This window comes from Chiloscyllium plagiosum, unplaced genomic scaffold (genome assembly GCF_037043375.1).
Source record: "Chiloscyllium plagiosum isolate Xiang-an unplaced genomic scaffold, Cpla_swu_hap1 HiC_scaffold_27, whole genome shotgun sequence".
Taxonomy (NCBI): Eukaryota; Metazoa; Chordata; class Chondrichthyes; order Orectolobiformes; family Hemiscylliidae; genus Chiloscyllium; species Chiloscyllium plagiosum.
In genome coordinates this window covers 34,161,993-34,184,083 of record NW_028270165.1, presented here as the reverse complement: position 1 = coordinate 34,184,083, position 22,091 = coordinate 34,161,993, and the positions used below count along the sequence as shown (strand labels likewise).

At 44.6% G+C, this 22,091-nt stretch overlaps 1 protein-coding gene across 1 annotated transcript in view; it reads right to left on the bottom strand.

The window, feature by feature from the left end:
- Positions 1 to 22,091, bottom strand: part of LOC148143546 (uncharacterized) — a 92,957-nt gene that overhangs the window by 60,786 nt on the left and 10,080 nt on the right. The window contains exon 2 of the mRNA XM_087975237.1: positions 17,188 to 17,957. Within this exon, the coding sequence (XP_087831363.1) occupies positions 17,188 to 17,957 (770 nt within the window). The remainder of the gene's footprint in view (positions 1 to 17,187; positions 17,958 to 22,091) is intronic.

Genomic DNA, 22,091 nt, shown 5'->3' with positions numbered 1-22,091 from the left:
AGATCCATTTGTAAGGTTCATCTATCCTCATTGCAATTTACCATCACGCCTATTTATGTGTCAATCACAAATTTGGCAAATGAGCCTTTTATACATATATCCAAGTCACTAATGTAGATTGTAAATAGCTGGGGTCCAAGGACCCAACCCTGTGGCACCTGACTAGTTACATCTTGCCATCCAGAAAAAAAAAAGCCATCAATTCGGACTGTCTGTCTTCTGCCCATCAGCCAGTCACCTATCCAAGCTGATAAATCAGCCCATATCGCATATGATCTAACCTTGCGATTTAATGCTTTGAGTGGCACTTTCGTAAATGCCTTCTGAAAAGCCAGATACATTACATCTACAGGATCCCTATTATCTACTTGTTGCATCGATGAAGAACTTAGTAAAATCTGATTTGCCCATCATAAAACCATGCTGACTCTGATGGATAGAGTTTTGACTTTTCAAACGTCCTGATATTACTTCCTTGATAATTGACTCTAACACCTTCCCAACAATAGTTGTTAAACTAAGCGGTCTGCAATTTCCCACATATTGCCTGCCTCCCTTTCTGAATACAGATATTACATTAGCATTTTTCCAATCCACTGGAACCATAAGATCCTAAGATATAGGAGCAGAAACTAAGCCATTCAATCATGGCTGAAACGTTTCTCAACTCCATTCTCCCGCTTTCTCCCCATAACCTTTGATCACCTTGACAACCAAGAACCTACCTATCTCTGTATTAAATAAACTCAATGAATCTTCCTCATGTCCAGGGAATTTTGGACTATTGTAACTAATGAATCCACAATCTCCACCGCCACTTCCTTTAGTACCCGAGGATGTAGGCCATCAGGCCCGGGGATTTGTTTGCCCTCAATCCTAACAGTGTACCTATCGACGTTGATTGTTTAAGTTCTACCTTTTCTATAGCCTTTGACTTGCTCGTTCCAATACGAATGGTACTGCCGTCCTCTAACGTGAAAACTGAGGAAAAGTATTGATTTAGCAGCTCTGTCATTTCAGTGTTCCCCTTATTAACTCACCTGTTTCATCTTCCAAGGAACCAACATTCACTTTAGCGACTCTGTTCCCTTTGGCAGACCGATAGAAGCTTTTGATATTTTATACTAGGCTTCTTTCGTAATTTACCTTACCTATTTCTATTCATTTTCGAAAATCCCTTTGTTTGTGTCTGGAAGTTTCCCGATGTTTCAGCTTTACAAAGGTCTGGAGTAACATTCCTGAACAGGCTGGGGGCGGGGAAAACCAACCCCCATTGTCCCCTATTGGTTGGAGGGCTCTCCCAACCACGCCCCCTCAGTTGGTGACGACATTGTTTGGACCTCGCCCCCTGTCAGTTGGCGCATGTGCAGTGTAGGTCCCGCGGCCGGTAATGACAGTGTTACTGAGTGTGGGAGAGGAATGGCGCCGGCGGCTGAAGGAACAAGAACAGGAGCCGCTGGAAAAGCTGAGCAGGTCCGGCAGCTCGTGTCGGGAGGAATGTGAGGAGGTGTTTCAGGTCCGGTGATCCTCCTTCAGAACAGGACCAGGTTTCAGGAACATCCCGGGGAGGTCGCCAGGCCCGAGCGCCAAGACCTGGCTCCTGCCCCCGGGGAGAGGAGACAGTGAGACAGGGTAGGATTGGGACCTGCGGGAGGAGGGAGACTGGGGAGTTTATAAACTCCTAGGGGGAGGCCTGAGGCCTCCAATAAAATCACCACAGGCCCGGTGTTTACTTCACTGGCGAAGGCGCTCTCAGGTTGCTTGGGCAACCAGCCGCCATCTTTATGAGGGTAAGGCGCATGTTGTCTTTGGGCGGGGAGCGCGGGCGGCCATCTTGGTGAGGGCACCATCCACTGTCATTTCTGGGAGAGAATTCCAACCTCGTGGTTACCTCGGCCTTGGCCGAGCTTCATTCCCCATACTGTCCAGCGATGTGCAGGTTAGGAGGGGTTTAGCCATGCTAAATAACTGATCATCCCCAAGGATGGTCTGGTTAGTGTATGTTGACCATGCTAATTTACCCCCAGTGTCCAGAGATGTGCAGGTTAGAGTGGATTGGCCGAGGTAAGTGTATCCATAGTGTTCGGGGTTCTGCAGGTTGGGGTGAAGGTCTGGACCCCCTCAATTAGGTCTCTCAGTCCGACAGCGCAGCCTGAATTACAAGAAAAGACCAATAAAATGTAACAAGGTGACATGATTGACAGCAGGTTAGTCCAATGATATTTCATAGGAAACATTGTTTTACGCACAAAATCATCCCATGCTTGCTCGTTCAAGGTTAGTTCGAATACCAAATTACTTATGATTCATATTATGAAAACACTATTCTCTTTTATTTCTAAATCCAGCAAAGCAGCAATTCAAGTTAGTGTCAAATCATAACCTGAAGCCATTTTGTTATATTTATTTTAAAATATTATTTAAAATTGAAATGCCATTTTGTGGTTAATAAAAACCTACATACACCTGTTGCTCCTAACAACAGCCTAAATTCAAATTTTAAATCCTGATCTCAATAAAGCAGCAGTTGTCTCATTACCCAAAAGGTTGAGATCACAAACGATATAAGTACGGTTTTGATGGCTAATAACTCCTGAAAATCCTCCTACAGAAAAAAGTCACTGAGAGCTACATATCCCAAAGAGTGATATTACTGTTTTGTAGAGCTTTTGGATTCTTCCATTCTATGCAAAACTCAGGGGAGACTGTGTTCCTACAGTTACAGCATGAGGAGTACTTACTTTATTCAAAATAATAACCAGGTTTAGCATAGGTAAGGGAGGGCTCTTGCCAATAAGAGGCATGCCTGTCTTTGTGACTTCCTTGAGGCTGTTCAATAGATAGGTCTTTTGGTAAGAGATGCGGTTATTGTCCCAGAACAGTTCCACCCATCCCATAATTGGGAAGACATTGGTGCCATTAGGGGTGAAAAAGTCTTTTGCTGAAGTCAGCACATAACAGACCACTTCATCCCTGCCAAATATTCTATTATGACTTTGAAGAAACAAATTGTAATCGAAAGATAACATTTCCCTATCTTCTCTTTTGCGTGTGACCTATTTGGATGGGGCAAGGCTTACCAGGGAAGCTCATAGCACAACTGGTATCAAATTGGCACACAACACCTTTACAGGGTAAAGACCATTTAGACTTGTTCTGTAAATGAACTGTTCACTCTCTGTCCACTGCAATAGTCATTCTTGGTAATATTCAGTCCCTCAGCAGACGATGACATCTTCCTGGCATAGTTGGTGCACAGTCTCTGGTTGCTCAGGATCGCACAGGTAAACTGTCCCTTCACCAATGCTGGCAATGGCAAGTCCACACAGCAGGGCAAGTTCGATCTTTATCATTCTCTCCCCCCCAACCCCCCAGCCCCCACCCCCCCCGCCCGCCCCCACCCTCCCCGCCCCCCGCCCCCCACCCCCCCCGGCCCCCCGCCCCCCCCCGCCCCCGCACCCCCGCCCCCCCCCCCCACTTGCAAGGGGCTCATCTGATGAGCTTGCAATGATGGACATGAACCCAGGGGGAGATGAGAATTTAAAATTTGAATTTAGGCTCTTGTTAGGAGCAACAGGTGTATGTAGGTTTTTATTAACCACAAAATGGCTTTTCAATTTAAAATGGCTTCAGGTTATAATTTGACACTGTGAACTTGAATTGCTGCTTTGCTGAGTTAGTTAGCTTTGGGGAAAAGAAAACAATGGAGTTTAATAATATGAATCATATGAGTTTGGTATTTGAGCTAACCTTGAACTAGCAAGCACGGGATGATTTTGAGAGTAAAACAATCTGATTCCTAAGAAATATTGGACTAACCTGCTGTCAATCATGTCACCTTATTACATTTGATTGGTCTTTTAAGGCTGTGCTGTCTCTTTAAAAACATGTAAATGATGTGTAATTTTCGAAAGTAATTCTGCAATTTAGCCACGGAGCTCAGAAGCTTTAACTTCTGTGTTGCTGGACAGAATTGCGTCAGACTGCCTTGCTTTATTAAACTGATAACTCTGCTTTGTACAGTCCGCATTCCGTTCGTTCTTTGACCGATCTCGAAACAGAGGGGTCCCGTCTGGGATCCAGATCTTCAAGGGTGGATTGGCCAGGCTAAATTCCCTCCATAGTGTCCAGGGATGTGTAAGTTCGGTGTATTACTCTGGATAAATGTAGGGCAATAAGGGGAGGGATATGGGTGAATTACCATTCAGAACGTTGGTTTGGACTTGTTGGGCCGAGTGGCCTGCCTCCAGACTGTGAGGATTCTTTGAAGGGAAGGGATTTTTGCAAACTGCTCTCCTTCCATCTGCTGCAGAGTTCTGCTCTCGGCCTGTCCCCGTTCCCTGCCCCATTTTTAACATCACAACGCGGAAGTGGCAGTATCAGTTTCAATATGAAACACCCTCTTCTGGGCAACTCCTCATCCTGAGAGAGGGAGGGGAAAATCTGTTGGAAATGTGTTGCTGGAAAAGCGCAGCAGGTCTGGCAGCATCTAGGGAACAGGAGAATCGACGTTTCGGGCATTAGCCCTTCTTCAGCCCTTCAGTTTCTCTTTACCTCCATTCTAAAGGGTCTTCCCTTTGGTCTAAGGCTGTGCCCTCGGCTCCTAGCCTTTCCTACCAAAGGAAACATCTTCCCAACATCCAGTCTGTTCAGAATTCTGTCTGTTTCAATTAGATCCCCTGTCATCGTTCTAAATTCCATTAAATATAGACCCAGAGTCCTCAAACATTCCTTATTTGTTCAGATGTTCATTCCTGCGACCATTCTCGTGAACCTCCTCTGAACACACGCCTAGGCCAGTACATCCTTCCTGAGATTTGGGCCCAAAACTGCGCACAATACTCCAAATATGGCCTGACCAGAGTGTTACAAAGCCTCAAGTACATCTCTACTTTTACATTCAAGTCCTGTCAAATTAAATGTCATCATTGCATTTGCCTTCCTAACTACTGACTCGACCTGTAAGTTTACCTTGAGAGAATCCTGGACTCGAACACCCAAGTCTCTTTGCACCTTAGATTTATGCATTTTCTTCAGCTCCAAGGGTGACTGTTGGTGTCGGGGCAGCACCAGAGATTTCCTGACATGTGGATTGTATTCGGGGGTACCAAGTAATCTGAGGAACTGGCAGTATCTCAGGAGAAATGGTTATTCCTGGAGGAGGTAGAGAGGAATGTGGCGTGATTCTGTAAAGTCGAGGTCTCCAGAAGTGTGCAGAGGTGGTGTTAGAATTTCGCACCACAAATGTGAAAGCGAGGAAACTCCACCAGAATTCAGTTATCAGACATGACAGGCCAATGGTGTCTATCTGTGATGTTAGAATTCTATGATGCTTGGAACTGAAACAGAAATTTTCAACCCCATGTATTTCATCTCCTTTGTAATCGAGGCCTCTACTTGTATTTTTCAATTGGGGTTTGTACCTGTCTGCGACTTTTGATGATTTGTGTACTTGGTCTCAAGTCTTTTTTTCCCTTTTATCGTGCTTAGTTTCTCATAATTTAGCAGTTCTCCAATCAGTCTTTCTTGGGTGAAAAGTAAATGGTTCTGATTTTGTCGTATTGGGTGACATTAAACATTTTTTCCACTCATTCGTTTAACCCATGAATGCTGTTTAGCTTCTTCCTGCTCCTTTCTGCACAAGTTGATGCCCCCCCCCCCCCCCACCCCCTGCCCCTGGATAGTTGATAGTTGACCAAGAACTAGATAGGTGTCCCCTTGATCCAACCTCTCGAGCAATAAGCTATCAGTAACCAAGTACAAAGGTCTTGGACTCCAATTGTTAGCAGTAAACCTCCACTAGGGACAGAATCTTTGGACATGATCTTTGCTTTTGGCACAGAGGCAGGAAACATCTCACCTGTTTCAGATAAATCAAATTACTGACTGTCAACTCCTTTGATACTGACACTGTCATGACACTGTCAACTTCTTTGATGCTGAGCAGCGTGAATTGAGTATTTACTGGCCCAACAAGAATGGATTTCCCAAACTGCCACAGTGTTGGTGACAGTCATACATCCAAACCAATTGCTAGTAGGGATGAGCACAGGTTTAAATCACAGGATGTTGCTGGTAAGAGGTTCAGTGATGGAAATGTCATTCAGTAGAAAATACTAATAGCTTCCAGAAATTATGGCGAATGTAGGGACTAGTATAAATAAAGAACTGACGGATATTAATATGTATGAAACAAAACTGCATCAGAGAATTGAAAAGGATTTAAAGTAGCTAAATTCCCTGGGCTTGGTGGTTAACGCTAGTTCACTGGAAAGTGGTAATTGGAAAGTGGCACATGTCATCCCACTGTTTTAGAAAGAAGGAAGAGAGCACAGGGAATCGAAAATGAAAGGTACAACGACAGTTAAAAATTAATGATAGGACTGAGCAGAATCAACATGGGCTTATTGGAAATATATGCTGGTCAAACTCAGGTCATTATAGCTAGCAGAATATATGAATGTCCAAATTAGGAGCTGAAGTAAGCCATTCGGCTCATTAAACTGCTCCACTCCAAGAAGATAATGGCTGATTACTTTGTGTTATACATTGCACATTCGCATCCATCCCCATAACCTTAGATTCTTTTTAGGCAAAGGAATTAATCTACTTCTACCTTAGAAATATTCAATGGTCCTGCCTCCGCTATCTTCTGTCGCAAAGTATTCCAAAGCTGCACAACCTTCGAAAAATTTCCCTCCGTCTTTGTCACAAATGATTGTGTTTTTTGAAGAAGTAACAAAGAGGTTGATGAGGGCAGAGCAGTAGATGTGATCTATATGGACTTCAGTAAGGCGTTCGACAAGGTTCCCCATGGGAGATTGATTAGCAAGGTTAGATCTCACGGAATATAGGGAGAACTAGCCACTTGGATACAGAACTGGCTCAAAGGTATAAGACAGAGGGTGGTGGTGAAGGGTTGTGTTTCAGACTGGAGGCCTGTGACCAGTGGATCGGTGCTGGGCCCTTTACTTTTTGTCATCTACCAAAATGATTTTGATGTGAGCATAAGAGGTACAGTTAGTAAGTTTGCAGATGACACCAAAATTGGAGGTATAGTGGACAGCGAAGAGAGTTACCTCAGATTACAACAGGATCTTGACCAGATGGGCCAATGGGCTGAGAAGTGGCAGATGGAGTTTAATTCAGATAAATGCGAGGTGCTGCATTTTGGGAAAGCCAATCTTAGCAGGACTTATGCACTTTATTGGTAAGGTCCTAGGGAGTGTTGCTAAACAAAGAGACCTTGGAGTGCAGGTTCATAGCTCCTTGAAAGTGGAGTCGCAGGTAGATAGGATAGTGAAGAAGGAATTTGGTATGCTTTCCTTTATTGGTCAGAGTATTGAGTACATGAGTTGAGAGGACATGTTGTGGTCTGTATTGGACATTGGTTAGCCCACTGTTGGAATATTGCGTGCAATTCCGGTCTCCTTCCTATTGGAAAGGTGTTGTGAAACTTGAAAGGATTCAGAAACTATTCAGAAGAATGTTGCCAGGGTTGGAGGATTTGAGCTGCTGGAGCATCGGAGGCTGAGGAGTGACCTATAGAGGTTTAGAAAATTGAGGGCATGGATAGGATAAATAGGCAAAGTCTTTTCCCTGGGGTCGGAGAGTCCAGAACTAGAGGGCATAGGTTTAGGGTGAGAGGGGAAAGATATTAAAGAGACCTAAAGGGCAACTTTTTCACGCAGAGGTTGGTATGTGTATGGAGTGAGCTGCCAGAGGAAGTGGTGGAGGCTGGTACAATTGCAACATTTAAGAGGCATTTGGATGGGTATATGAATAGAAAGGGTTTGGAGGGATATGGGCCGGGTGCTGGCAGGTGGGACTAGATTGGGTTGGGATATCTGGTCAGCATGGACGGTTTGGACCGAAGGGTCTGTTACTATGTTGTACATCTCTATGACTCTATAACTGGGTGATCTAATTGTTCGTTCACAACAGTAAGTAAACATCCCTCAACATCCATCTTTTGAAGACCATTGAGGCTCATAGAAACTTCAATCAAATCACCCCTTGCTATTCCAAACTCTGGTTGAAAGTCAGACCTGCCTGTCTAATGATTTTCCATTAGACAGTCTGTTCATTGTGGGTGTCAATCTAGATTACCTTCTGCAAATTGCCTTTAATGCATTTTCATTCTTCCTTAGGTAAGGATATCAAAACTGAGCACCGTGTTCAAGATGCCTCTGTAACTGAGGCATAATCGCCTTACATTTATGTCATTGGCCTTTCTAATCACTTGCTGTGCTTGCATTCTAACTTGTGACTTATTTGCAAGGCCCCCCGATCCCTCTACATCTCAGAATTATGCAGTTGCTCTCCAAGTAGGTGACAAATTGCATTTTACCATATTGTACACCACTTGCAAGAGTTTTGCTTATTTATTTCACCAATCTATCAATCTGCACCATTGATATGTCATCCCCACAATGTACATCTCCATCTATCTTTGTGTTGCCTGCAAATGTAACCACATACCTTTGATCCCCTCCTGTAAGTCATCTATCCAATTGTAGAAAGTTGAGGAGCCAGCAGAGATGCCTGTTGGAACCCCATCATACATTGTCATATACAACCAATTTGACAAAAGAACCATTTTTGCATATTCTGTTTTCTGCCAGTCAGTTGATATTCTATAACTCTACAACATGAGCTCCTCTGTGCAATATGCTTTTCGTGAAAACATGTCAAACACCTTGAGGATATTCAAGTTCAGTACATCCGCAGGCTTCAATTTACATACTCTTTCAAAGAATTCCTTTAGGACAGCATGGTGGCACGGTGGCTCCCTCTCACGGCCATCTATTTGATTTCAGCCTTGAGTCGACTATCTGTTTGGAGTTTGCATGTTCTGTCTATGTCTTTGTGAGTTTCCACTGGGGGCTCCACAGTCCAAAGATGTGTAGGTTGGGTGGATTAGCCATGCTGGATTGCGTAATGTCCTTGGATGTACAAGCTTGGTGAGTTAGCCATGCTAAATGCAGGGTTACGGGAGTAGGGTGGCGGTCTGGATCTGGGTGGGATGCACTTGAGGGTTGGTGCAGGACTTGATTGGCCAAATGGTCTCTTTCCACACTCTCGGAATTCTATGAATAAATTGGTGAAACAACATTTCGTTTTCATTTTAGCATGCTGATTCTTTTCAATTACCACGAGCTTTTTGACATGGTGGTTATAATCTCCTTAATTGATTCAAAAACAAATGTTTAATTGCCATAGACTCAAGGGACCACATTTTCCGTGATGTATCTTTCCCTTCGAGAACAGAAGTATTTCCAGTCTGAGGAAAACTTGCCTGAATCAAATAAATCTTGGAAAATTAACATTAATGCAAATATGAACTCATTAGCCACCTTTTACAATTCTCTGATGAAGTCCACCTGAACCCAGAGATTTGCCAGCCCATAGCACCATCAGTTCGCTCAATAGCATTTATCTAATGATTCTCATTTCACCAAACTCCTCTGTTTGTTCAACCTATGGGGTTAAAGGCAGGATTCTTGACAGTGTGGTGGAACAGAGGGATCTTGGCGTCCAAGTCCATAGATCGCTCAAAGTTGCCACCCAGGTTGATAAGTTTGTTACAAAGGTGTACGGTGTGTTGGTTTACATTAGCAGGGAGATTGAGCTTAAGAGCTGCAAGGTTATGCTGCAGCTGTATGGTGTACTGGTTAGATCACACTTGGAATATTGTGTTCACTTCTAGTCACCTAATTTTAGGGAAGATGTGCAGGGAAAATGACAGAGGAAACATCACAGAAGTGCTTCACAGGAGGCTCCCAAGCACTGAGGATGTCACCTGGACAGGGGACGAAACGTCTGCAACACAAATTCCCAGCTCGGTGAACAGAACCACAACAGGAAGCTGTGTAAGCTGAGAGAGGGTACAGAGGACATTTACCTCGATGCTGCCTGGAATGGAGGGCATGTCTTAGGTTGGGGGAGCTAGGGCCTTTCTCATTGGAACGAAGAAGGATGAGAGGTGACTTTATAGAGGTGTACTATATGTTGAGAGGCATAGATAGAATGAATAGCTAGAGACTTTTTCCCCAGGTCAGAAATGACAGGGCATAATTTTAAGGTAATTGGAAGAGGGTTTCGGGGAGATGTCCGAAGTAGGTTTTTTACTCCGAATGGTGAGTGCATAGAATGCACTTCCAGGGTTGGAATGAGAGTCAGATACATTTAAGGACATTTAAGCGACTGCTGAACAAGCACATGGACGGCAGCAAATTGAGGGGAATGCAGGCTAGTCTCATCTTCAAGTTGGATAAAAGGCTGGTACAACATCGAGGGCTGAAGGGTCTGAACTGTGCTGTATTGTTCTACGTTCTCGCTCCAGAATGACGCAGCAGCAGTATTGGAAGAACAATATTGCGTCAAACCCCTTGACCCTTCCAGAGATGGGCACTGTCGATGGAAACTCGATTAAATTCTGCCAGCAATCAGGTGATAGCCGGGTGGGGGGAGGGTGGCAGCGGTGAGACTGAACTTGCTTACTTGAGGGGTTTTAGTTTTGGTTGCTGCGTGCAATGAAGTGTGAATCATTGTTTCAGCAGTTGGTTCTGTGTGTTGTTTGAGTCAGTGGCCAAATTAATTCACCCACAACCAGAGCAAGAGGCTGGGATTAGTATTGACTCCACTGCATTCAGCATGACATCACGTCAATACTGTTAGACACCAACCCCCACCCCACCAGAGATCTCAAACCGAAACACCCAAAGAGAAGCGCATCGCCCCTATAATCTGTAAAATTAATGTGAAAAGTGATGTAACCTGCTCTAATGTTTAAAAATAAATCCCTGACACTTTAAAATCAACAAAAATCCATTTATTTATCCAACAGTAACGGTGAACAGATGAACTAAACTATTAACAAATCAAATAAATCCCTTCTAACTACTGAATGTTCTGGAATGAAACAAGATTCTCATGATATGCTGATCCAATAAATATGATTCCCTCTCGTAACAAAAAATGGAATTTAGTCTCTCAGATTACAGCCAGGTTAAATGTCTCTTGGAATACTCTGTGCCGCCTTCTGTTGAATCTTCTGTCAGGAATGCCCTTCTCAGTTTTTTTTTAATTGATGCATTCTCTAATATAGAGATGACTGTCGGCCAATTTCCCCCTCTCAATAGAACTGAGGACTCTTGGCTCTCGCGAGGGGGAGTTAGAGATCTGGGCGTTCAGTCGATTGTACCCTGAAGGTGGCAACACAGGTCAATGGAGTGGTCACGAAGGTTTCATTCAGCAGTGTGTAAATAAATTGTTTTCCTGGAAGCCAAGTGATTTGACCAACTATATCACTCCTGAGATACCTCTTCCGAAAACAACTAAAAAAAGTTAGGGTCTGGGCTACCTTCCTAGAATGTTTTGAGGGGATCTGGCCTGGTGCATAACACTGAACACCTGCAAATTGTGTCTCCAGGAAGGATGTAGTGAAACTTGAAAGGGTTCAGAAAAGATTTAAATGGATGGTTCTGAGGTTGGAGAGTTTCCTTCCCCGGGATTGAGTACAATGGTTGGCAGGTTATGTTACAGTTGTATAGGACTTTGGTTTGGCCACATTTGGAATACTTCATTCGGTTCTGGTTGCCACATTCCAAAGCATCCACATCCTTTTGGTAGAGGGTGCAGAGAAGGTTCACCAGGATGTTGCCTGGTAAACAGGGCGCTTGCTATGAGGAGAGGTTGAGTATATTAGGATTATTTTTTATTAGAAAGATGCAGATTGAGGGGAGGACCTGAATGAGATCTACAAACCATGGCGTGGTATGGTGGCTCAGTGGTTAGCACTTCTGCCTCACAGCACCAGGGCTCTGGGTTTAATTCCCCCTTGGGCGAGTGTGTGGAGTTTGCATATTCTCCCCGTCTCCGATTGTCCTCCAGGTGCTTTAGTTTCTTCCCACAATCCAAAGATGTGTGGGTCAAGTGAATTGGTGATGCTAAATTGCCAGGTCAGGGGTAAATGAAGGGTAGGAGAATGTGTCTGGGGGGTTACTCTTCAGAGGGTTGGTGTGAACTTGTAGGGCCGAAGGACCTGTTTCCATACTATAGTGTATCTAATTTAAGAAGAGAACAAGAAGCTTTTATTCCCAGAGAGTGAGACTCAATGACTAGGGGGGTCACAAGTTCAAGGTGAGAGGGGAAACGTGGAAGGGAGTTTTGCATGGCAAGTTCCTTATGCAGATGGTGGTGGGTGCCTGGAGCGCATTGCCACCGGAGGTGGTAGAGGCGGACATGATAGTGTCATTTAATATAGACAGATACATGAAAGGGCAGGGAGCAGAGGGATACAGATCCTTAGAAAATAGGCAACAGGGTTAGATAGAGGATCTGGATTGGTGTAGGCTTGGAGGGCCAAAGAACCTGGTCCGGTGCTGTAGCTTTCTTTGTTCCTTGTTTAGCTCTGGGCTTCTGTCCAACTGCCCCCTTCTTTTGTACCCTTGATGACATATCTTTCTTTTTTAAGATAGGATTGTTCCTCTGTTTTCAAAACCATCAGATTGAAATTTAACAGGTTTTTGGAAGCCAAAGGGCCTGGTTTAAATTGATTGGCTAAATTGAAACACCTGTTGTCTAAGCCTGCTAACTGTATGGCCTTTCAATACAAATGCTTCAGTTCAGGTGCTCTCTGTTGTGACAATGCTGCTCCTTTGAAGAAGATGTTGTTCTTGTTTTTTTTTTGAAGAGAGGTTGTAAAAGGCAGAGGTTCGGATTCATCTGGGGTTAGGGACTTTGCTAATGGCTAACAGATACTGGCGAAGGCAACAATCAGGGAAAAGGGTTTGAGACGTTTTTTTCTAAAATGCTTGTACAATGAAAGGGCGGTTCTCCTTTTTGTTAACCCTGATTTGGTTTGAGTTTTAGCAAGCAGTCTGTCTGAAGCAATTGGGGGAAGAAAGGTTCCCTGATTCAACAAATGTTTCTGGCTGACTCTCTCTCACTAACATCTCTCCTGTAAGAACCTGTGTTTGAACTGACCGTTCCTTTTTGTCATAGGGGTGTAGTTATGAGAATGTTGCAGGAAATCTGAACAGCTGCTTTCTTAAGTTGCGGGGAGGTCGTGACGGTCGGGTTTATGAATGGCTGCTATTCTAAATTCTGTTTTCTTTTGCTTGTGTTTCATTCGGCGGTGTGTAAATAATTGTTTTCCTGGAAGCCAAGTGATTTGACCGACTACATCACTCCTGACATACCTCTGCCTAAAACAACTAAAAAATGTTAGGGTCTGGGCTACCTTCCGAGAATGTTTTGAGGGGATCTGGCCTGGTCCATAACACAGTACACCTGCAAATTGTGTCTCCAGGAAGGATGTAGTGAAACTTGAAAGGGTTCAGAAAAGATTCAAATGGATGGTTCTGAGGTTGGAGGGTTTGAGTTGTAGGGAAAGATTGAATAAGTTGCAGGTATTTTCCCTGGAACATCATAGGCTGAGGAGTGACCTGGTAGATATTTATAAAATTTGAGTGGCACAGATAGGGTAAATAGTCAAAATCTTTCCCCCAGGGTGGGGAATCCAAAACAAGAGGTTTAGGTTGAGGGGGGAAAAGATTTAAAAGGGACCTGAGCGGTGACCTTTTCACGGAGATAGTAGTGTATGTATGGAATGAGCTGCCAGAGGAAGTGGTGGAGGCTAGTACAATTTCAACATTTAAAAGGCATCTGGATTGCAACATGAATAGGAAGAATTTAGAGGGATATGGACAAGTGCTGGCAAATGGGATGAGATTAGTTGGGGATATGCAGTCAGCATGGACGAGTTGGACTGAAGGGTCTGTTTCCATGCTGTGCATCTCTTTTGACTCGACGTCTCTAAAAGATACCACATTGCTTCAACCGAACTCTGAAACCCAACGTTACTGACAGATTCTGTGTGTGTGAACCCGAGGAGCCGAGTCATAGAGATGTACAGCACTGAAACAGACCCTTCGCTACAACTCGTCCATGCTGACCAGACATCCAAATTTAATCTAGTCCCATTTGTCAGCATTTAGTTCATATACCCATCCAGATGCCTTTTAAATGTTGTAATTGTACCAGCCTCCACCACTTCCCCTGGCAGCTCATTCTGTACATGCACCACCGCGTGTGTGAAAACTTGTCCCTTTGAGGTCCCTTCTAAACTTTTCCCCTCTCACCCCAAACCTCTGCTCTCTAGTTCTGGACTCCCCCACCCTGGGGAAAAGACCTTGTGGTTTGGCCAGATCACTCCTGGGATACCTCTGCCTAAAAGATCCTCATGGATTTTATAAATCTCTGTAAGGTCACCCCTCAGCCTCCGGTGCTGCAGTGAAAATAGCCCCTGCCTATTCAATCTCTTCCTGAAGCTCAAATCCTCCAACCCTACCAACATACTTGTCAATCTTTTCAGAACCCTTTCAAGTTTCACAACTTGTAACAAACATGTTGGTTTTGTTCATCTGATGTGGGAGTTTTCTGCATGATTCCTTCTGTCTGAAAGAGTCCTCACCTGTGCTGCGACACAGCCACAGTGACACTCAACATCCTGACTATCTGATATTAAAGATTCATTTGTAGAAGCTTCTGAATCACATCTGTAAATGCAGAGAGTGTCTTTAATAATGAGTCATGAATAAAGACTGCATTCATCTTTTATTGTGAAGTTCTACTCCTACATCTCAAAACAGAGCATACAAACTGTCTGTGTGGAGTTTGCACATTCTCCCCGTGTCTGTGTGGGTTTCCTCCGGGTGCTCCGGTTTCCTCCCACAGTCCAAAAATGTGCAGGTCAGATGAATTGGCCATGCTAAACTGTCTGTAGTGTTAGGTGCAGAGGGAATGAGTCTGGGTGGGTTGCTCTTCGGAGGGTCGGTGTGGACTTGTTGGGCCAAAGGGCCTGTTTCCACGCTGTAAGTAATCTAATCTAATCTGAACCTGGTCAGAAGCAGTTTACCGGAATAAGACATGGCTATTTCCCCACCAGGACTGACTTTGCCCAGAAAACACACATTTTAAATGAATGGGGCACCATTCATTTTAAGATCAGGTGAACTTAAGAGGGACTGCATTGGCTTAGAAAGGAGAGATCCTTGACACACAAAGAGCTGAAATTATTGCTGCACTATTATTAGTGAATTGGAATTAAGGCTGGATTTATTTTCCGCTGGAGCAGAGGAGGTTGAGAGATGAGTTTTGTAAAATCATGAGGGGCATAGATAAGGTTAATGGTAATTGTCTCTTCGCTAAGGTGGGGGATTCAAGTCCAGGGGGCACATATTTACAGTGAGAGGAGAGAGATTGACAAAAAGACACGTGGTTCAAATGTTTTAGAGTGTGGTTCACGTGTGGAATGAACCTCCAGAGGAAGTGGTGGACAGGGGCACAATTACAACATTTAAAAGACATTTGGATAAGTACATGAATAGGAAAGGTTTGGAGGGAAAGGGAGAGGCTGAATAAGCTGGGGTTGTTTACCCTGGGGTCTCAGAGGCTGAGGGGTTGCCTTATCGAGGTCTAAAAAGCCATGAGGGGCACAGATAGGGTAAATAATCAAGGTCTTTTCCCTGGGTTGGGTGAGTCCAGAACTAGAGGGAATAGGTTTAAAGTGAAAGGAGAAACGTTTTAAAAGGGACCTGAGGGGCAACTTTTTCATTCAGAGGGTGGTGCATGGATGCAGTGAGCTGCCAAAGGAAGAAGTGGATGCTGGTACAATATCAACATGCAAAACCCTTGGGCGGCATGGTGGCTCAGTGGTTAGCACTGCTGCCTCACAGCACTCGGGTCCCAGGTTCGATTGCAGCCTCTGGCAACTGTGTGTTGAGTTTGCACATTCTCCCCATGTCTGCGCGGGTTTGCTCCGGTTTCCTCCGACAGTCCAAAGATGTGCAGGTGAGGTGAAGTGGCCATGCTAAGTTGCCTGTACTGTTAGGGTGGGCTACTCTTCGGAGGGTCGGTGAGGACATGTTGGGCCGAAGGGCCTGTTTCCACGCTGCAGGAAATCTAATCAAAAGGCACCTGGATGGATGTATGAACAGGAAGAGTTTAGAGGGATACAAGCCAAGTGCTGGCAAACGGACAAGATTAATTTAGGATATCTGGTCAGCATGAATGAGTTGGATCAAAGGGTCGGTTTCCAGCACTTGGCCTATATCTCTCTCAACCATTCCTATTCATGTCCCCATCCAGATGGCATTTAAAAGCTGTCATTGTACCAGCCTCCACCACTTCTTCTGGCAGCTCATTCCATACATGCATCACCCTCTGTATGAAAAGGTTGCCCTTTAGGTCCCATTTAAATATTTTCGCTCTCACCATAAACCCTCTGGTTCTGGACTGCCCAACCTCCAGGGAAATGACCTTGTTATTTACCCTATCCATACCCCTCATGATTTTATAAACCCATATAAGGTCACCCCTCAACCTCTGACACTCCAGGGAAAACAGCCCCAGTCTATTCAACCTCTCAGCAACATCCTGGTAAATCATTTCTGGGAGAGAAGTCAATGATTTGGGTTAATACCTGAAACACTGACGTCACTGCTGGTGCTGCCTGGCTTGCTGTGTTCTCCCAGCCTCCTCCTTGCCTACTTTGGATCCCAGCATCTGCAGTTTGTTTTTGTCTCTAACGAATGGCAGAGCAGACTCGATCGGCTGAATGGCCTAACTTCTGCTCTGATGGTCTTGCAGGCTTAGGTTTGCACGGATTGTTTCAGTGGGAACGTGCAGTAGCGCCCAATGGATCAAAGTTCATAGAATCACAGAATGCCTACGGAGTGGACGCTGGTCCTTCAGCCCAACAAGTTCAAACTGACCCTCTGAAGAGTAACCCACCCAGACCCATTTCCCTACCCTATTACTCGACATTTCCCCTGACTAATGCACCACACCTACACATCCCTGAACACTGGGACAATTTAGCTTCGCCAATAAACCCTACCTGCACATCTTTGGACTGTGGGAGGAAACCAGAACACCCAGAGAAAACCCACACAGGCACAGGAGGAGAAAGTTGCCCCAATAGTGGAATCAAAGCCAGGTCCCTGGCACTGTGAGGCAATGCTACTCACCAGTGAGCCAACGTGGGAGTTGGTGCAGTCCAGCAGTAAAACAAAACAAGCCCACCAACTCTCCCACTGTCAGACTGGGCAGGAGGTTCAGTCCTGGGGGTGACCCACAGCAGCCTCACCGGCAGAGTCCGATTGTTGGGAGCGCTGGTGCCCCTGCTGGTGCCTCTGCAAGTTGCAGGACTGGGTGAAGGCCTTCCCGCACTCAGGGCAGCTGAAGGGCCGCTCGCCAGTGTGAACCCGCTGGTGCTTCAGTAAGTCAGAGGAATTGCTGAAGGCCTTTCCGCACTCAGGACAAGTGAATGGCCTCTCCCCGGTGTGGACCCGCCGGTGGATCAGCACGTGGGAGAAATTGCTGAAGGCCTTCCCGCACTCGGGGCAAATGAAGGGCCTCTCCCTGGTGTGGACCCACCGGTGGGTCAGCAGGTTGGAGGCATGGGTGAAGGCCTTCCCACACTCAGGGCAGCTGAAAGGCCTCTCCCCAGTGTGGACCCGCTGTTGGGTCAGCAGTGCGGAGGAATCGCTGAACCCCTTCCCGCACTTTGGGCAAGTGAATGGCCTCTCCCCTGTGTGGACACTCTGGTGCCTCAGCAGGGAAAAGGCCTGGGCGAAAGCCTTCCCACACTTGGGGCAGCTGAAGGGCTTCTCCCCTGTGTGAACCCGCTGGTGGGTCAGCAAGGCGGAGGAACTGCTGAACCCCTTCCCGCACTCTGGGCAGGAGAATGGCCTCTCCCCGGTGTGGACCCGCTGGTGCTTCAGTAGGTCAGAGGAATTGCTGAAGGCCTTCCTGCACTCAGGGCAGCTGAAGGGCCTCTCCCCTGTATGGACCCGTCGGTGCCTCAGCAGGGTGGAGGAACTGCTGAACCCCTTCCCGCAGTCAGGGCAGGAGAATGGCCTGACCCCAGTGTGACTGCGCCGATGAGCCTCCAGGACAGACGACACATGGAAGCCTTTCCCACAGTCGCCACACTTCCAAGGTTTCTCCACGGGGCGGGATTCCTCGGGTTTCTCCATGGCTGAAGCTTCAACGGCACACAAACACGTGTACAGTCCCTCCCCGCCCGTGAATTCCTCTTTCCAGGCTGGATAACTGTTTTAGGTTCCACACTTAGTGCCCTGTAACAGTAGGGTCTCTCATTCAGTCCCACTGATGATGAAAACGTACTGAAACAGGGACCAAAAAACTTTGCTCCTTCTCACAGAATCTTAGTCAAAACTCGTTACAGTCCCAATGGACTGAATGACTGTCAGACATTGACTTCAAATGGAGGACAGCAGACGCTGGAGAGTCAGAGTTGAAAAGCGCGGAATAGTACAGCAGGTCAGGCAGCATCTGAGCAGCAGGAGAGTCGGCGTTTGGGCATAAGCCCTTCATCTGTTGATTTTTAAACTTCAGTTTTCAGATCAAATACTATGTAAAAAGAGATTACAAAAGTCATCATTGTCACTGAGAAGGTCTGTAGCCTTAAAACTTGTCTTTAAACATTTAGACTAAATGTAATGCTGAATTATGGAACACATTTATTGCACTAGAAAATAGACAGACAGCAAGGCTCAGAAAAGGGGGGATCTTAAAGAATGCAAAAGTTAGGGACACCTGGGCTTACCAAGTGATAACAGGATGCTGTAAGACAATTAAAAACGTTTGCCTTAGCATCGATGAATCTGTATGAACAGGACACAAAGTGATAACATTCACAGCCATTCCCTTGTGAAATTAATGACAGTGTTTGATTCTGACCCTGAAACGAAACTTGGTACTATCAAAAACTTTGTAATTAACGGTCAGTTGCTGTCAATTATAATGGATTCTTATACCCCTTGCAAGCAGGGCAGTCACAGAGAAAATAAATCTTTGCTGTTACAAAACCTTGACTTGAGAGTTCAAAAGGACACGAGAGAGAATCACTATTTTAGTGCTGAGGCTGTTGAATCCAGCAGAAAATTAACTTAGTGCTTAGCTGCTATGGATTGAACTTAATTGCATTTTGAGTCTTTTTGATGCTTTTGAGTAGCCAATTCTGGTTATGAAATGCAAACTCTGTAAAAGGAAATACTGATAAAGCTTTAACTTACTTGCTGTTTTTACAGACTTTACAGACTGCCCCACTGTCAATTCTAACTAATCAGATCTTATGTCTTATTTGAATTTCAATCACAAACTTGAAAAGAAGGCATGTTTCATTCGAAGACGAATGAATCAGTTTAAATGCAACCTTACAGTAACATCTCAGCCTCAGGTACAGAATGATTTAGTGCTTAAAAAGCAGGAGTCTGCTCCTAGCTTAGAAATTATTCTAGGTCGAATATTGAAGAGATTCTTGCACAATGTGTCGGGAAGCCATTTTATGATTGAACGTTTGCCCTCCTTACTAAGAAGCCGTTTTATAAAACAACTGTATCTGACATGTGAGCTGTGCAAGGTTATCTTGTGAACTCTCCAATTAGCTGAGACTGGTACCTCTTTATGAGAGGAGTTTATCTTGCGAGCAGGCGCCTAACTCAGCTGTTTTTCCCACCTGACGAATGGCTTAGGGCCTGTAGGAGTGATTAGTCAAGCTTCACAGATCTGTCAATTAGCTTTTCTTCCTTATAAATTATTGTCTTTCACTGTTATCTGTCTAATTAAGAACCTGCAATTTCTTTTTCAAACTTTTGTACAAAGGAAGCCACTTTGTATCAATACATTGGAGTAGCCTGCTGGGCATTTGAACAGCTGGTAACCTACTCTCCTAGATTATTAGAACCTAGTTAGTTTAGCTGATAGGTATCAATGTTATGTTGTCACAGTGATGCTATTAGTGAATGAAGGGGATAACTAAAATTATACTAAACTGTCCATAGCAGGATTTTATTCCAGACTTCCAAACAGTACGATTTCCGGGACGAATCAAGAGAGAGGCTTTACAGGTCTGAGTCCACAAGGGATTCCCTGGGCCGTCTCAAATCTCCACTTTAACATCAGTCCAGGGTAGAAATTCAGAACAAGCAATTCTTTTTCTGCAGAACAATCTTTTCTTTTGTTATTCCACAAAATTGAAAGCACCATCCCAATCTCTCTCCCCCCCATCCATTCTCACTCCACTCTCATTCTCCTGAAGGATGCTAATTCAGGATCTTACAGGGCCAAAAAAGTAAAAACATCTCTTTTGAATAACTCTACCTGAAAGTTAACAACTTTCACGACATTGGGATACTGCTCAGTGTGAGCAGATCTGTTTTTGGGAAGCAAAGGAAAACTGTATAAATTCAAGATAAACCTGCAATACAGCGTCTTTAGAAACAACCAGACACGGGGTCAAGGCATTGACACCAACACCAGTGAGAAAGTAAACATACAGACGTGGCAAACCATCAGTCTTTAATCTTTTAGAATGGGTTGTAGGTATCATTAATATGTAAATCTCAGAACTTCTTACAAATCACCTTCTCGAGATAACTTAAGGTTTGTAACAAAAGGTGACATCTCAGCTCAGACAATGCATTAAAGGTATGAGGTCACAGTCAGTCTGTATCCCAATTTTGAATCTGACAGGTTCTGTTTCCAAAGTGAAATTTACAAAATATTACATGCATGTACTGCCTGCATTGACTGCCAGCAGACTGCGCATTTTTTGAACAAAATCAAATTTTTGGATCAGAAATTGGCTAGCTGAAAGAAGACAGAGGGTGGTGGTTGATGGGAAATATTCATCCTGGAGTTCAGTTACTAGTGAGTTACCACAAGGATCTGTTTTGGGTCCACTGCTCTTCATCATTTTATAAATGACCTGGATGAGGGCATAGAAGGTGGGTTCGTAAATTCATGGATGACACTAAAGTCGGTAGAGTTGTGGATACTGACTAAGGATGTTGTCAGTTACAGAGGGACATAGATAAGCTGTAGGGCTGGGCTGAGAGGTGGAAAATGGAGTTTCATGCGGAAAAGTGTGAGGTGATTTATTTTGGAAAGAGCAACAGGAATGCAGAGTACTGGGCTAATGGTAAGATTCTTGGTAGTGTAGATGAGCAGAGAGATCTTGGTGTCCAAGTACGTAGATCCTTGAAAGTTACCCAGGTTGATAGGGCTGTTAAGAAGGCATACTGTGTGTTAGCCTGTGTTGGCAGAGGGATTGAGTTTCAGAACCATGAGATCATGTTGCAGCTGTTCAAAACTCTGGTGCGGCCAGATTTGTAGTATTGCGCACAGTTCTGGTCACCGCATTATAGAAAGGATGTGGAAGCTTTGGGAAAGATTCAGAAGAGATTTACTAGGATGTTACCTGGTATGGAGGGAAGGTCTTAGGAGGAAAGGCTGAGGGGCTTGCGGCTGTTTTCGTTAGGGCGAAGGAGGTTGAAAGATGACTTAACTGAGACATAAGATAATCAGAGAGTTAGATAGGTTGGACAGTGAATGCCTTTTTCCTTGGATGGCAATGGCTAGCACGAGGGGATATAACTTTAAATTGAGGGGTGATAGATATAGGACAGATGGTCAGAGGTAGTTTCTTTATTCAGAGTAGTCGAGGTGTTGACCGTACTGCCTGCAATAGGAGTAGACTCGCCAACTTTAAGGGTATTTAAATTGTCATTGGATAGACATATGAACGAGAATGGAATAGTGTCGGTTAGGTGAGCTTCAGATTGGTTCCACAGGTCGGTGCAACATTGAGGGCCGAAGGGTCTGCACTGCGCTGTAATGTTCTATGTATCTATAAATATAATTCTACAAGTACAAATTCACCCGATACACTTATATCCATGTGTGCGTGCATGAGAGAAAGCAAATGTCTATGTCTATGCTGTTTATCTCTATGCCTTTTTGATAACAAATACTTTATTTCTGTAAATGTTGTTATAAATCAGAGTTGGATACTAATAGTTAGATGTAAGGGAGAGAGAATTCCTCAAGTTGGGTACCATAAGAATCCTGGGAGACCCTTATTTCTGGCTTACTTCCTAATGAACAAACATTAAACAAGCTCACCTATTTATTTCTAATTTTGTTTCAATTTTCTTGTTTATTACCCACTACAATAGTCTCGCTGTCTGGATGGTTGACAGGCTGGGGCAATGTGG